At 37.1% G+C, this 13,986-nt stretch overlaps 1 protein-coding gene across 5 annotated transcripts in view; it reads right to left on the reverse strand.

Moving 5' to 3' along the window:
* The window catches only part of LOC136036921 (ras-specific guanine nucleotide-releasing factor RalGPS2-like), a 147,499-nt gene that overhangs the window by 88,823 nt on the left and 44,690 nt on the right, over nt 1-13,986 (reverse strand). Inside the window, exon 1 of one of the 5 annotated variants that reach the window (XM_065719303.1) lies at nt 6,055-6,873. The exons of 3 other annotated variants lie outside the window; for them this stretch is intronic. In XM_065719303.1, coding sequence (XP_065575375.1) covers nt 6,055-6,181 — 127 coding nt within the window. In that variant the 5' untranslated portion in view covers nt 6,182-6,873. Of the gene's footprint in view, nt 1-6,054; nt 6,874-13,986 lie in introns of those variants that run through there. One more of the 5 variants, XM_065719305.1, reaches the window with a different exon arrangement.

Here is a 13,986-nt window from a genome sequence, read left to right on the forward strand (position 1 = left end):
ATGAATCAGTTTATTTGAACTATTTGCACACAAATGTTGCATATATTCGAATTTTTTTTTGCTGATTTTAAGTTCAAAGTTCGCTCTTTACTTCTATCAGAAAAACTTAGTTTTTGAAATATTTAAAAACATAATTGAATGAGAAGACTAATAATTATTCATCAGCTTAATACATTTTGAAGCGACTACGAAAAAGTACAAAAAAGCACCTTCATTTAAAAGATAGCGGAATAGGTCTTAGCTAACCTTGCAATCAGTTACACACAAATGTGTAATTCACACCACGAAAAAAAAAACAAAGCGTAAACAAGCCTAAATTAAATCGTTGATAGTGCAGAATATTATTTAACCACAAATTATGTTTCCTTCCAAAGACATATGAGCTTGCGCATATTGAATATTTTCAAGTTCCGTATCAAATGGTATTTCAAGTGACGTGCCAAATTGTCGAATCGGAACCAACGCTCTAGCTTTGCCCTAGCCTTACGTGAAAGGGGTGCTCGAAAAAACGTATTTGGGCCAGTTGATCGGATATTGAAAGTTTAGTACTCTTTTTGCGGGTCACAAGCGATTGAAGAGCAACCATCCACCTTCCCGTGCAATTTTATACTATCCCCATAGCCCCAAAAGAGACATTCTATCATAGTCTCAAACAGCCACTTTTCTCAGAACAGTCGAGAGGTCCAATAAAATATACCCCCAGGGATGACATGACCCCCCCCCCCCAACTGCTGGGGTAAAAGCCGTAAATCATAAAAATAACAAATTGCTTCAGATAGGTTTTATAGCGAGAAAATGAGGTATCTTTGGTCGTAGATGTCCAATTGACTGGAAATAATCAAGGATCCGTTCGCAAAATCCGCAAAAAAAAAGACGATTGGGATCCCCAATACAAGATGTTAATGAAAGGAAATTTAATCCCCTAAAACACAGCCCAAAAAAGAATCGCAACATTTGTCAAATCGCCACATAGGGTTCCCGCTGGCCCAAAAAACTTTCTGTTTCTGACTGGCGGGAAATTTTGAAGAATCGTTGCATGGACTAGAGGGAATTTTGTTTGATGAGAACAGGGCGTCCAGAAATGAGACATGTCCTTGATCAGCTTGAAACTAACAGGCGGAAGTCCGTCGGCCAAGAGGAGCTTGCCTTATATCTAAGTGTTCCAAAAAAGTCATAATTTTTTCTCTGATCGACTCATAACTCAAAGCCATAACCCCTTGGGTCAAGAGGTCCCTAACATACAAGAAAAATAGAAAAGAAAACCTCTGCTTTTCTTGTAAATGGCGAAAAAATTCCATTTTCCTCCGAATGCCTTGAAACTTACACCAAAAGTAACAGGGTCAAGGAAAAACTCAAACACCAAAAAATCGGGATAGGGCCGCTGGCCTCCTAGAGTGGGGTTAGAATTTCTATAGGCTAAATCTTATACCTGAAAATAATTGGACCAAGAGGTCTATAATTTGTATAGAAAAAAGGAAATATATATCTGTTTGCCTGATAGTGGGGTCGTAAAAATGGCCAACAACGGTTTTTCTGTGTCTAGCCAAATGGATTTTATTTTAATATAATTTTTTATTTAATTTTTTTTTCATTTTAATTTTTTTTATTTTAATATAATTTAATATATTTTTTTTTTATTTGGAGTGCAAGCCCTCCTCAAAATTACGGCTCCCTAAAAACTGTGAATCAGCATATCAACCAGAAACTATTCCAAAGAACTGCCAAAGACAAATGAAAGAGAGAGAATCCTTAAGTCTAACCACAGAGAATAAAAAGAGAAGAAAAGTTGTTTCAACTGAAAGTAAGGAGCAACATTAAAACTTGAGACAATCAAAAATTATTTCGTATACGTGGAATCTTTCTTAATTTTTGCTCTTTACGCTAAACTCTTAATGTTCTAATAAAATACCTCTTATTCAAATTCAATAACACTTGTGTTTGAACAGCCTCTCTTAAAGAATTGTGACAAAAAGGCAAACTTTTGCGTAAAGAGCCAGGGTTGAGGAAAAGACAACCCCCCTCATATACGAGATAATTTCTGTTCGTTTTAAGTGCTAATATTGGTAGTTATTTCCAGTTGGAATAAAAGTTGTTACTTATAATATTTAATTTAGGATTGCTTTTTAGATTGTGTCAGGAAATAAGCCCCCGCCCCAACCCACCCGCGTGAAAAATTTCCCCAGGAAACTTTCCTCGCCATAGAAAAGTCTTCCCGTCGAGAAGACCCCCCGAAAAATTTCAGTTTCTTTCCCAATAACAAATGCTTGTAAATCTAAACAATGAGAAAATTGCATAAGTTACAGCCTTTCCCCCAGTGGCGGTTGGGGGTCTTGTCATCCCAGGAGGCATAGTTCGAAAATACCTTACGCACCTCAAAAATATCTTATAGTGAAATTATCGCGAACACAGAAGGGGCGCTTCATGACTTTCGTGCAGAGGTTGGAGAGGTTGCTGATGTTAAGAGCACATTTTGTTGAAACCTAGTTGGATTCGCCTTCTGTTCATAATCAAAATTTAAAAAGTTTTAGTAAAAACGAACGCTTAGTCTTACATTCACTACATAAAGAACATCCCAGGATTATTACTAGCCGATAACGGCCGATAACATAACGGCCGAATAACAGCCGATAAAGGCAATACTGTTGTTGCATTGGATTCAGGTGATTACGACAAAAAAAGTCAGAGAAATTTTAAATGATTCTAATACATTAGAACAATTAGCTACCGATCCCACAGAAAAATTTGTCAAGAAAGTCCGAAAAGAGCTTTCTTATGTAAAAGGAAAAGGTGAAATCACAGATCAATTGTACAAAAGGTTTTACCCCCATGGCTGTAGATCTTTTCGTTTTTATGGTCTTCCAAAAATTCGTAAGCCCGGTAATCCACTTCGACCCATTGTTTCCTCATTTAATCCTCCAACAGCAAAAATAGGAAAATTCTTATTAGTTGTATTTAGCCCACTAATTCAGGCTCAAAAATCCTATATTAAAAATTCGGCCGATTTAACCCAAGTTAAACCAAGTCTCTGTTAAACCAAACACAAGAATGGACAGTTTTGATGCGGATTCAATGTACACCAATTGTGATCCTCAAAAGGCCGAAAGGTTTTTGGAGGATAAACTCAGTTCTAACCCATCTATATCAGAAAAACCTACACTTTCAAATCAGACACTTCTTCCACTTACAGCCCTTTGTAACAGAACTTCTTTTTACTTCCATTATAGAGGCATTTTTTATAGACAGAAAAATGGGCTTTCAATGGGCAACCCCTTTTACCAATTGAGGCTGATATCTTCATGGAAAACCTTGAAGAAAAGGCTATTTCGCAAAGATTTTGTAAACTGGAATTTTGGGTTCGTTCCAAAGATGATATTTTTTATTTGTGGGAGCATAGTAACGAATCTCTGGAAACTTGGATCCTTACTCCGTATATGAAAGGGGCTTTTCCTCCTCAACGCCCCACTCTTTACGCTAAAGTTTGACTCTTTCTCTTAACTCTACATTTTAAAACAGTAAAAAACTTTAGCGTAAAAAGCGGGGCGTTGAGGAGGAAAAGCCCCCCTTTCATATACGAAGTAATTTCTGTTCGTTTTAAGTTTTAATGTCGCTCCTTACTTTCATTAAAACAACTTCTTTTTTTTTTACAAGGCAACTAGGAGGCCTAGTTGCCCTCCAATTTTTTGATTGCTTAAAAAGGCAACTATAACTTATAATTTTTTACGAACGTTTTCATAAGTAAAAAATATACGTAACTTACGAATTAAATTACGTAGCGAACTTCTATATTCGTATGTTTTTATTGCGCATATGAGGGGGCTCACCCCTCGTCGATACCTCGCTCTTTACATTAAAGCTTAAATTTTGTCCCAATTCCTTAGAATGACCCCTGAATCACAAAGGCCTTAGAATAAATAGTTGAAATTACTAAAAATACTTTAGCGTAAAGAGCGAGGTATTACGAGGAGGTAAACCCGTCATATGCGTAATAATTTCTGTCGTTTTAACTTTTAATGCTGCTTCTCACTTTCAGTAGAAAAAACTTTTCGTATTTATTTTTTCATTGTTTTTTTAAATAATGCTAGAAAATCCTGCACCCCCTCCATTGAAAGTCTCTTCCTCCATGAGAAGTTCCTCCATGGAAAGATCCTCCCCGGTAACCCTTCCCCCTGAAAACGCCTGTACACTTCCCAGTAACCATTACTATATGTAAACACAGGTCAAAGTTTGTAACATGCAGCCCCTCCCACGGGGACTGCGGGGGATTAAGTCGTCCCCAAAGACATAGTTATTAGGTTTTTCGACTATGGTGAATAAAATGGCTATCTCAGAATTTTGATCCGGTGATTTTGGGGAAAAAATGAGCGTGGGAGGGGGCCTAGGTGCCCTCCAATTTTATGGTCACTTAAAAGGGCACTAGAACTTTTAATTTCCGTTAGAATGAGCCCTTTCGTGACATTCTAGGACCACTGAGTCGATACGATCACCCCTGGGAAAAAAAAAAAAAAAAAAAAAAGCAAAAAAACAAATAAACACGCATCCGTGATTTGTCTTCTGGCAAAAAATGCGAAATTCCACATTTTTGTAGATAGGAGCTTGAAACTTCTACAGTAAGGTTCCCTGATACGCTGAATCTGATCGTGTGATTTTCGTTAAGATCGTATGACTTTTAGGGGGTGTTTCGCCCATTTTCTAAAATGAGGCAAATTTTCTCAGGCTCGTAAGTTTTGATGGATAAGACTAATCTTGATGAAACTTATATATTTAAAATCAGCATTAAAATGCCATTCTTTTGATGTAACTATTGGTATCAAAATTCCATTTTTTAGAGTTTCCGTTACTATTGAGCCGGGTCGCTCCTTACTACGGTTCGTTACCAATTCGTTAAACAATTGTTCAGGTAATAGGAACATTGACCTTTCCTCCAACGACAAGGACCGTTTACAGCGCACTGACATTTGGGGTTTTCTGGAAAACTGAGCCGGAAATCTGGGAAATTCAACCAATCAAAATCCACCTTAAAATAGTGGTAAATGCCAGTCACACCATGACGTGCACTGGGTTTTCTAGTTCTCAGAAAACGCCAAATGTAGACGCGGTCTGTGAGCGCGTTAACCCTCCCTCAAGGCAGTATCCCAGGGGGCAGGGTTACCTGATTTAGCCAACCCTCGAACTTTTTGTCTGACGCTTAAAAAGTAGCAAATCTGCATTTGAACTAATTTTTGATGGCTTTTGTACAGATTTTTAATGTGTTCTCACTCAAAACAAAAATCCCCCCGAGCAGAAATCCTGGATAATCTCTTGCCCTCCCTTTTCTATAAAATCGAAAAAAAGTAGTTTTTATTGAATTTTCGAAATTAAACTATTTAATAGTTCTGTGTCAGACATACCCTTCTTCATAATTTTTAGGACTTTAATTATGGCTCAAAGGATCAATGCGGCACTTCCAAAAGCGTGCTAATTCCCTTTTATGGGTTATGTTTCATATACTCCTTTTTGGCTTTTACGTCCGAACGCTGAACAAAGATTATAGAAAAGTGAATACTACAGAAAAGAAGCAAACATGCCAGATTTGCAAAGAGGGGACTCGCCCACCGTTTTACCCACTTCACGGAATTTTAGCTGACTAAACTTCCTTAGCAACGCATCAGAAACTCATGGTATTTAGTGAAATTAGATTTGAATATTATCGATAGTGGTAGATGTGCTTTTCCCCCTGTGCCTCTCTCCCCTTCCCAGAGTGAAAAATATATGCGCGAACGAGACAGCAAGATCGTACTAATTTGGCCTCCACCCCGAAAAAACAACTTGTATAACAAAAAATTATTAAACATACAATTCTTTTCTGGATTAGGATTCCGAGAACAAGGAGATTAGTACGAAGAAAAAAAATACGACAGAGAGCAAATAGGATTTACAGACCCTTTCTCTGTTAGGACAAGAGCTTTATGCTAACCTTGCTACAGCTCCTGAAAAGTACAGGGAATTTACCCTTCGCCAGCTTTCCCAACAACATAAATAAATTATAAATTAATAAATAAAACAATAAAAACTTACGTAGGAGTCGACAATCAATCAATTCCGACTTTCTCCTTCTCATTATCCCAACAATTGCACCAACGAGGGAGAGGATGACAAATTTTCGGATATACGATAAATTCGTTATTTTATTCAAACTGATCATAGGGTTTTTTAAGTCCAGTCAACATCAAACACAGTCAGTTAATATTGAAAGGGCTGAAAGGGCCTCTGATTTATTAAATGAGCACCAACCATCCACAATGCTGTCACTTCAGCAGGAAATCACCACCCAATTCACAAAATCTGCACAATTTTCAAAAACAAAACAACAAAGATCACAGAAAAGGAAACTAACATGTCCAAATTTGGCCTTGCGTTTAAAATGTTTTCATCTACTGAAGGAAGACTACAAAGTGGAAAGAAAATAGAAAATGTAGGACTTCCCCTCTTAATTGCTCGGGCAAAGGTAAATATGGTACAATTATTTAAACAGAGAGAAATATTTGGTGACAGTTATTAGTAGCCAAAATTAATTTGGTACTTTGAAGCTATAGTCCTTCTTGACCGCTTCCAGTCTAAAATTTCACCTAATCCAGTCGAACTGGGAGCAGGTATGGGTACATTGATCAGCTCTACACGCTGAATGCAGGTAATTGAAAATACATTAGTAATAATAATTATAACAGTAGCAGTCTTCACCGACTTTATCAAGTCCTTCCGACGTAATAGCTTAAATTAGGTTGTTTTTTTCGACGACTCCATTGCTTACCTATGACGAATAAATAAACGTTCAAATTAAGATGAGTCCATTTATTAGACAGTGAAAACAGATACAAAAGTCTGGATATTTCGACAACATATAGAGCAATCGTCACCAGGAGATGATGCTACAAATGCCAGCAAATGATGATATCTGCCGATGACGATCGCTGTATATATAATCGGAAGATCCAGGTTTTTACATCTGTTTTCACTGTCTAATAAATGTGTTTATCCTCATTTGAACGTTTATTTGTCCAACCTTATCACCGAACCACTAATGACTCCGCTATATGATGCAGGGCCTGGATGGCAACTCTTTCAGATACATTATTTTAAGTCTTTCGCCTGAGGCCAATTACAAACAACAACGGATATTGACCCCCCCCCCCGTCAGTGACGATATGTTTTCTTGGTTCAACATCGACTTCAATGTGAGACAAGTCCGTATATTGCAAGAGTTGTTTAAATGTGTGATAATGAGGGATCGCAGTGAACCCCTTAGCAACTTAGACTACGCTGACGACGAACCACTAGTTGGTAATTCTTCTAATGAGGTAAACACATGTTACAAAGATTATGTGCGGTAGCACAGCTGCTCCAATGCAACCGATGATAAGTATGGAGAAAATGTTTACTTTGTTTTTATCTTTGATCTCTTCCAGACAACACGGAAAGTAAAAAGAATTAAAACTCAAATTGGAAGAACTAAAACTCTAAAGGTGTCCTTGAAAAGAAAAATGGATCTTTCCCAAGGAAATAATCTTAGGATATCCTTAGGACTGGGCTTAAGTTGAAGCATTTTATATCAAGCTTCCTAAGAAGATCAGCTTTTCCTCTTCATGGGTCGCTCAGATACCAAATTGATAATATTCATAGCTTAAGAACCGTAGATCAGGTCCTAAATACTTCCTTTTATTATAAATACTTCAGGTTGCAAAGAAAAAAAACTGCTATTGTTCCTGGGTTCGGTAGCACTAATAACTATTACCGTAGTTACCGTAGTGTATCACTGAACTACTACTAGATTGAACTAGCTGAGAAGCTGAATTACTTCGGGTAAATCGATTACTTTATTTGAAGATGGTGATGAGGCCCCACCCCTTCCAGATAGCAAAAGCCTCCTCTGTCTTTTATCTTCTCTGTGGACAACTATGGAGAAAAAAAAGAGGAACAACATCAAGACAAAAATTTTAATTTACGAACCTCTAGTCTAGTTTGCCCTCATTTGCGGCTGCAACTAGCTAAAAAAAATCTGAAATTCATGCTCTACAATCCTTTAACCACGGATGCATGAGATACATGTTCGGAATAACTCTCCATGACCGAGTATTAAATGAAATGATGCGAATAGAAATACAACCTTGAAACATTCATGAAAAATCACCACCTATATTGGTTAGGCTGCGCCTGTCACATAAATAACGACTCCTCATAGGCACTCCCCTCCAAACTATCCTTAAGGTGGAAAAACACTCTGGATGCCAGAAGAAATACTAGCTAAACACGGTTCAATCCTGTTGGTATGTTCCAATGTCATCGCTTGCTGCGTGATTCCTTTTGGATCAAATTAATCGCCCTAGCTCACGACGGCGCCCCACAAAGCACAAACGTCTGTCATTTCTTAGCAACGAGGAGAAAAGCAACTCATCCGGTATCCCGCGCCAAGTACAAGTTATCAGGTGCACAAGAGAAACTCTCTTACCCCCCCCCTCCAAAAATAAGATGAATGCGTACTCCTGGCAGGTGAAAATAAAAATGAAAAAAAAGCAATTAGAGCATCAAGTTGCTTGGTCATATAGAAAACAACTTACATTCTCTTATAGGCATGATTTTGATATTCAGAAGAATTCAGATTGTTTTCAAGGAGGAAAGGGTTGAAATACCTTAAATTCACAATTCTTATATTTTTTTTTTCTTGGAAGGGGATCAGTCAGGGATATAAGGCTGGCCCATACTCATGATAAACAGCCAAAACGAGGGAGTCAATGCCCTTTCTCCTTTTTCTAAGGTATTACAATTGTATTATGAATTGGGAAAGAGGGAGAGGAGACGTCAACTTGCTTCTTCGACATTATCCCCTGGCAAAATAGGGCCTATAGCCATGCGAAGCGAATCAAAACTTAAAATGGAACCGCAAAAAATGTAGTCTGCCTAAAATGTTTTTATACTGGACAATCCTGTTAAGGTAGTGGTTTCTAAATCAAAGCCATATCGTCTCAAGTTGAACCAGTTTTCACACTACTCGTATAGCCTAATCTAGTACAGCGTTGCCGGACACTTGGTATAGAAAGAAGAACACAAAAATCGAATGCACCGAAGGCGCTATTTTTCGAGCAAAAATGCACCTAAGGTACAATTTATAAGAAACATTGCATGAAAAATTCGTCGATTCAAAGAATTCAATGCACAGCCACCAAATAAAAAAAGAGACCCAAATTATACAAATAAATAGCCACTGGATTACTAGCTTAATTTTGCTCAAATAAGTCTCTCCAAAAGCCTTTGGGTTACCCAACAACTACTATTATTGTCACTCATAAAATATAAAACATATCTCCACACATTGGTCAAAGATTACCCAAAGTGACTCAAAGGTGCACATTTTTGTTTCAGATCCTCCTCTCCACTTGTGAATGTGGTGATGAAAAAACTTGCATCATTATTTTTTTTCTATAAAGTTTAAGGAAGTGGAAATATATAAGTACAAATTACATTAGAAGCGTTTTCTGGTTCTTAAACGATAAGCATTATTGTATTTGGTGACATTTCTAGAATACTCGAATAAAACAAAGAGGCTGGATATTGTATAAATCTTTATTTCAATGGTTTTATTTTTTTTTACTCCTATATTTACCTTGTTTTATGTTTATCTTGTTTGTTCGCACTATTACTTTTCTGAATTTTTTCCTCTCTGTTTTCTCAATTATATTTTTGACTACTTACGTATTATATTGACCCCAATGTTTTTCGTCATCTGTAGTATAAACAGCTTTCTGTGTGCACTCGAAGATAATTGGCTTAGCCTGAGAAGGATAAACTACTATGCAAGCACATTTTAATTAAACATTTAATATATAGAGCTGATTAGGTTAGATATTTAATATAAAAGTAGTGGAGGTGAGTAGTGACGGTGTTCCAGTTTTGAGGGCAGCCATGGGGTGAACAATTGGAGCTACTAGCCCCTCAAAACGTTATTGCGCACACCTGGGTCTGACGCAATACTATAGCGCACGTGTTTAGTACACCTACATAACAGGGTTTGCATATTACGTTATAGAGAATGTTTTCTAAGAGACTCAGGTACATGTTACCTAATAGGGAGGTTTTAGTTTGGTTGTTACGTAATGAGTCTACTAGTCAAATAGGGAAGACTTCAAGATATCCTAAGTCATTTTTAAAGACATTTCTTTTCAAGACGTTTCAAGACATTCCAAGACGTATTCTATAACATATCTCTTTAAGACGTTTCAAGATGTTTCAAGGCATCCGAAGACGTTTTCTAATACACTTTTCTTTAAGACGCTTTTTCAAGACGTTTCAAGACATCCCAAGACGGTTTATAAGACATTTTTTCTTCAAGGCGTTTTTCTTCACGATTTCTCTAGTTATTACGTAATAGGGGAATGTTTAGTTATGTTAAGGATGACGCATTCACGCGTGACTTGTTTCTTCAGGCACCCGTGGGGAATCCCCGATTATAATTGAGGAGGATACACATGTGGGTGTTACGTAATGACGGTACACATCGGTGTTATATAATACTCTAACAAATTTTTTCCTAGGGATTTCTTTTTCTTTTAAGTCGTTTTTTTCTCAGGGAAACTTTATATTCTAATAATATTTTTCCCCTATTTCTTTAAGGATTTAAAAGGGCCATTTCCATCCAATGGAACTATGCCCTAGGCAGCTGAACCAGAAATCTATTTCTAATATCATGATTCAGAAAATAGATTCTACGACATAATCAATTCCACACACGGCGAATTCCCATGTCAGCCGCTTCCTAGAATGATTAAACAATTGATTACGTGTTTTCTTTGACTGCAATAATTGAAATGCTGAGGGGGAAATCGATTACTAGATTTTGGTTATATTTGAAGTGCACCTACTTGCTAAGTAATGATTTAGAAGGGAATTATAAACCCAGACAAAGCAATTCTACACTTTTTAGCGATATGATCCTAGCATTTTACAGGGTCCTTCTTAGAGAATTTCCAGACATGTTTTCTTAGAGAAAAACAAACTTGTTCAAATCATAGGAAAATGCTCATTCTTAGAGAATGCTTAGAAATGTTTTCTTAGAGAGTGATCCAAGCTTGCTCGAAACATAAGAAAATGGGAGCAAAAGACAAGTGACTTAATTCTATATTTTGTTAATTTTTTCTTGGTATTATTTTCTCTCAATCCCCAGCCTGTGACACTCAATGGCTGATCCACCCCTTAGCGAGCAATTCTAACGGGAGAGGGCCCTAGCAACCAATCCCAGAGGGGGGGGTGTTATTAGAGATAAATTCAAACTAAAACAAGTTTTTTCCTAGAGGTTTTAATGAAAATGCTTTGGGCATCTTTGAGCCATGGCTATGTATATTCACGCCACCGTGAAATTATGTGGCTTCTCCATCCCCTAACAAGCAATTTCCAACGGCCACTCTAACATCCAATGCCAAGGGGGTCCAAGAAACTAATTCCAATAGGACCCTAGCAAGCAATTCCAGCACGAACCCTAAAATCCAATTCCATAGGGGCCCTAGCAACCACTTCCACTTGGGGATGGCAAATTTCAGCACCAGTACATATCTACAAAGATTGGATTTTCTTTTTGAGGCAACCAAAAAAGGTGATAGAAAGGGATGCTCACTTTATCGAGAATTGAATCTACCGACACGGAAAAAAGCACTTGATCGATTAGAGGTGCTGAAGGACCAAAATATGTACTATGATGACCAAAAGATGGCAGAGTGATTGAGCAAGCCGTGGAATCATCATCCGATTATAGATAATCAAACATGGCTTTTACTGTTTTTGCTTGCAAATCAAACAATACTGGAACGTGAACCAAGTTGGAAATTTGCAATGACCTCTAACATACGTGAAATCACACGTTTAATCCAAATAAGCAAGAAATCGTTCAATATACCCTTAACTAATGTTGAAAGTGGCAACGCTCGAAAATTTGGCTACGTTCATCAGAAGCCCCGCCAAGAATTAGAAACACGATATCTGACACTTAAGGGACATTCTTCTCCCAACAATACAAAGAACCACCGAACCTTCTCCATAAGAGTTGAAGCTCTATTATATACAAATTGTATACAATTCTTTAAAGCTTCAACCAAAACATCTACTGATATGTAGCGTTAAAATAAATGTCCATGTTGCCGTTTATTTTGTAGGACTACATCCATGTTTAGAAACAAATGCGCTACCGTGCGGCATTACTGCCTCTGAAACTGGAGCTCAATATAAGCATAGTTTTTCAATAATTCTAAATCAAATGACCATCTCAGAATTTTTACACAATAGCATTTCGGACTTCTTTTGCCTAAAATTGCTGTTTTGCACCACGAAAAGACTGAAAACGCAGCTTTGCTGTGGGACAGTCTATCTGGCTAAAATAAGTATCTATGTTAACTACTATTTTATAGGACTACCTGCACCTTTAGAAAACAATGCGACAACGTACGGCATTACTGCCTCTGAAAAAGTAGGTTCAATACGTGTATAGTTTTTTTCGGTAGTTCTAAATCAAATGAATATCTCAGAATTTTTCACACAATAGCTTTTTAGCGTTCTTCTGGCAAAAATCGTTGCTTTGCACCACCAAATGCTTGAAAACGCCACTTTGCTGTGGAACAGTCTTTTTGGCGAAAATAAATATCTATATTAACGGTTTATTTTGCATGACTATCTGCACTTATACAAAGGAATGTCCCACCGTATAGCATTACTGATTCTCTGGCACCCCATCATCATTTCAAAGACTTTTTTCATAGAAATTTTTTTAATAAAATGATGTCCAATTCCACTTCCCCCGCTTATGACCTCGAACGAAAAGATTCAGCCAATTCTACAATTGCGATTCCACCAATGCTAATCCAAGTTCCGTCAATTCCAAGATTGTTTTATGCAACTGCCTCCGTGGCAATCTATGGCTGGTTCTTGACAATAGCTAGTTTATTATACGTTTTCGATCAGTATCATTTTACATTGGTAGGATAAATAGCCACATGAAACAGGTTGCATACTTATTTGTCTCTTCGTGAAACTTACGTTGATTTTTTCTAATCATGAAACTGGTTTTGTTCATTCAACTTATTGCACGCTGACTTTTTCGTAAAACCCATTGCATGCTTATTTTTCTCTTCGTGAAACTTTTACATTGATTTTTCTCCCCGTGAAACTCATTTTATAAATGCAACTTCTTGCGTGCTGATTTTTGTTCGTGGAACTTGTCGGGTGCAAATTTTTGTTTGTGAAAATTCTTGCACGTTGATTTTTCTCTTCGTGAAACTTGTACATTGATTTTCTCCTCGTGAATCTGATTATGTTCATGAAACTTATTACATGTTGAATTTTCTCTTGGCGAAATTTGTATATTGATTTTTCTCCAGGTAAAAACAGAATTTACCCTCAAGGAACTTGTTGCGTGCTGATTTTTTTTCCTGAAACATTTGCGTGCCGATTTTTGTTCGAGAAACCTGTTGTATGCAGATTTTTCACTCCGTGAAACTTGTACATTAATTTTTCTCTTCTTGAAACTGATTTTTATTATTGGAATTTCTTGCATGCTGATTTTTGTCCGTGAAACTTGTTGCGAGCTGATTTTTGTTCGCGGAACAAAAATCTGAAAAATCTGAAAAAGGAACAAAAGCTGAATTTTGGTTTTTTCTCTTCGTGAAACTTTAATTTTTATTTTTTTCCACGTGAAACTGATTTGTTCATGGGACTTGCTGCATGTCGATTTTTGTTCGTGAAACTTGTTGCGAGCTGATTTTTGTTCGAGGAACTTGTTGTGAAGTGATTTTTGTTCGAGGAACTTGTTGCAAGCTGATTTTCGTTCGTGGAACTTGTTGCAGTATAATTTTTGCTCAGTAAATATGTAAAATGTTTTGAAATTTCTCCTTGTGAAAGTTTTACCTTGTTTTTTTCTCCTTGCGAAACCAATTTTCGTCATGGAACTTGTTGCGTGCTGAGTTTCGTTCGTGG

Source organism: Artemia franciscana, chromosome 16 (assembly GCF_032884065.1).
Source record: "Artemia franciscana chromosome 16, ASM3288406v1, whole genome shotgun sequence".
Taxonomy (NCBI): domain Eukaryota; kingdom Metazoa; phylum Arthropoda; class Branchiopoda; order Anostraca; family Artemiidae; genus Artemia; species Artemia franciscana.